Source organism: Ananas comosus, unplaced genomic scaffold (assembly GCF_001540865.1).
Source record: "Ananas comosus cultivar F153 unplaced genomic scaffold, ASM154086v1, whole genome shotgun sequence".
In the NCBI taxonomy this organism is placed as follows: Eukaryota; Viridiplantae; Streptophyta; class Magnoliopsida; order Poales; family Bromeliaceae; genus Ananas; species Ananas comosus.
In genome coordinates this window covers 17,759-20,481 of record NW_017891309.1, presented here as the reverse complement: position 1 = coordinate 20,481, position 2,723 = coordinate 17,759, and the positions used below count along the sequence as shown (strand labels likewise).

Sequence of the window (2,723 nt, the reverse complement as noted above, 5' to 3'; positions counted from 1 at the left end):
GTGCTTTCTCTTCAATCTAAGCTATTTTGATATTATGAGAGTTACTGTTGTGAGTGTTTCTGAAATGATGTTAACAGAGGAACATTGCAGGTCCTGTATTTATATTATTAAGTACAAAATAGAAGGCATCTTTCAGACGGAGTGTTAATTCAATAAACAAAAATACATAGTTCGTTGCAAAATTTGAAACCCTACAAAGGACAATATAAAAAAAGTAGAATTTGACACAAGAAGCATCTAGCAGTGACACTTAATATTTGGGACAAGAAGCATCATACAACCAAGAAACCACCAATCATCTTCACATAATGCAACCAAAATCAAACTTTAAACTATATCGTAAACCCCAATCAACAATTGCACTTTTAAGTGGAAATGTATAATACAACTAAGTCTATCAACACATCTAAAAGTTAAGATTGCAACAGTAAGTGCCGATTTGGATTTAGCCCAACTTGCAGAACAACTCTATTCACAAGATGCATTTGGCAGCTAGAGAGTCTAACTAGAGCAGATTAGCAAAATAAGCTTTTTTGGTCTCTAAAAGTCGAAGCTTCGGCACAAAGCTTCTGCCCCCAAACTTGGGCAGAAAAAGTGAGCAATTATAAATAGCAAAATCATATGTGAAATATGGGGAAACACCTTAAGAACTTTAGTCATAAACGTGTATTACAAGTACTAATTGCTAATAATATAAGAAGAGGGAAAAAGATACACATCATTCAATCTCAATTTGCTGAGGGGAATCACCTTCAGCTTCCTCTTTCGAATCCTCCTCGCCGTTGATCTCACCCTCCACGGCGATTCCGGAAGCTTCCACGGTCCGCGCCAGCCACTCCTTGAGTGGATCCTCACTCAAATCCAGCCTCAGCAAACCCGCAAACACCCCGCCCATGAAAGCCACTGGCTCCTACAAGAGATCAATAGGGAGCAATTTGGTCACTTAATACAGGTTTAGTTACAAATACAATTCCCTAAAATTTGACCCAAATTGTTAATGTTGGGTCATCGTGGTTTAAACTGAAACAATTTAGTCCGTAATGTTTGTTTACACTATGATTGTTACTGGTTAGCACTACAGTTGCACTTTTTCTTTTTCTTTTTTCTCTCTAACTCAAAGGGATTAAACTGAAACTTCAGGGACTACATTGCAAACAATTAAAACTTTTTTTTTATATAACTTAGGGCATTATCATCCCATATCCATCATCCAATCAAGCAAAAAAAAAGAAAACAAATAAAGGGATAAAAGAGGATAAAAATCGAACCTTTATGGCATCTTTGATGATGGGTTGATCTTCGAAGGGCTCGAAGCAAGCTCGAATTTTCCCCCCTCTTTTCGATTTCTCCGCGAATTTCATCTCGGGGGTGAAATCCAGGAACGAAGGAGCGAACCGGGGCGGCGGAAGCCTCTTCTCCCACTACAAAATTCCCCCGCCCCCCAAAAAAAAGAAAAATTTCCCCATTTTTTGTGTTTATTTTTCAAATTTGAGTTCATGGATACAAGTAGGAGGAGGAGGAAGAGGAGGAGGAGGAGGAGGAGGAGGAGAGGAGCTCACCGTGGTGGGTGCGGCGGAGGTGAACGAGAGAGCCATGGTTTCCAGAAGCTGCTTCTGCATTTGGCTACTGCAACTTCATAACGCCGCCCAGCCGGTCGATTGGACCGAATTTGTTCGACCGGACCGGTTCACCTGACAAAGTGAATCCTTGCAGTTTTTTAACTCACACGTTTCTCCCTTCTTACCGACCGCCCCTAGCGCAAGTGCTAAAGACTCGATGGTTGATATCCAAGTTCCTAAGTTCGAATTCTAATTGATTCATATTTTCAGAAGCAGCTATCTCTCTTTCAAAAAAAGAAAAAAAAAATTTGTAGCACTTATCTGAATTNCAAGTTCCTAAGTTCGAATTCTAATTGATTCATATTTTCAGAAGCAGCTATCTCTCTTTCAAAAAAAGAAAAAAAAAATTTGTAGCACTTATCTGAATTACGAACCATTCTAACTTATCCATTTTTAAACTTAAATAAAGCTTAATTTTAATTTTTTTAAAGTATAAAATAATTTTCTTCTCTCTATAAAACAGTAAAAATTTAAAAATATACTCTCCAACTGTATTTAACAACCAAATAAAAAAATATATAAATATATCTAATTATATTTTTAACTATATTTATATCCGCAATACTATATTTTTAATTATATTCACAGCAAATGGCCAGGTGTGACTATCTAATACTGCTACTATCTTATAAAGTGAATATTTGGGCCTAACTTTCAAAATATAATTTTTAAATTTAAAAATAATTTTTGACTCAATAGAGTATTTGATAATCTCATTTATAAAATATAATTGATTTTTAGAATTATTATTTGAAAAATTTTCAAATACCACTCCAGTGGTTTTGCATTTTTTTTACTTTAGTACTCTCTGATTTAAAATATATGTATCACTTTTGTACCATATAATTTTATTTTTTTCCTTTTATTATCTTGTTCACTATTTTTTTTCGTTAACTTGGTGATAAAGTTAAAACTAAAGGGTACTAAAGTGAATACTTAATAAATTATAGGTGGTGAAGCTTTTTGTATATGATTTAAAGAAAAGTTAACGAGAGCACATTTTAAATTACATAATATTGAAGTGAGAAAGTGCGAAACCAATCGGTGATATTTGAAAGTTTTCTTATTTTTTTCCTCACAAAACCTCCAACAATAAATATATAT

The 2,723-nt window shown here is 34.6% G+C and overlaps 1 protein-coding gene across 1 annotated transcript; it reads right to left on the bottom strand.

Moving 5' to 3' along the window:
- Positions 1 to 554: 554 nt before the first annotated feature.
- On the bottom strand, positions 555 to 1,715 carry LOC109704831 (UPF0426 protein At1g28150, chloroplastic-like). Its single transcript, XM_020225617.1, has 3 exons — positions 1,560 to 1,715; positions 1,269 to 1,421; positions 555 to 910 (listed from the first exon to the last, which is right to left on the bottom strand). Exons 1-3 carry the CDS (start codon positions 1,617 to 1,619, stop codon positions 719 to 721), a joined length of 405 nt encoding a protein of 134 aa, XP_020081206.1. The 5' UTR covers positions 1,620 to 1,715; the 3' UTR covers positions 555 to 718.
- Between the last annotated feature and the right edge of the window lie 1,008 nt (positions 1,716 to 2,723).

What these genes read in the sequence shown, in the direction of transcription:
- LOC109704831 (XM_020225617.1), bottom strand. Translation starts at nt 1,619, where the DNA reads ATGCAGAAGCAGCTTCTGGAAACCATGGCTCTCTCGTTCACCTCCGCC. An exon ending in CCTCCGCCGCACCCACCACG is followed by an intron (nt 1,422 to 1,559) that starts GTGAGCTCCTCT and finishes GGAATTTTGTAG; the next exon opens with TGGGAGAAGAGGCTTCCGCC. An exon ending in TCATCAAAGATGCCATAAAG is followed by an intron (nt 911 to 1,268) that starts GTTCGATTTTTA and finishes GATCTCTTGTAG; the next exon opens with GAGCCAGTGGCTTTCATGGG.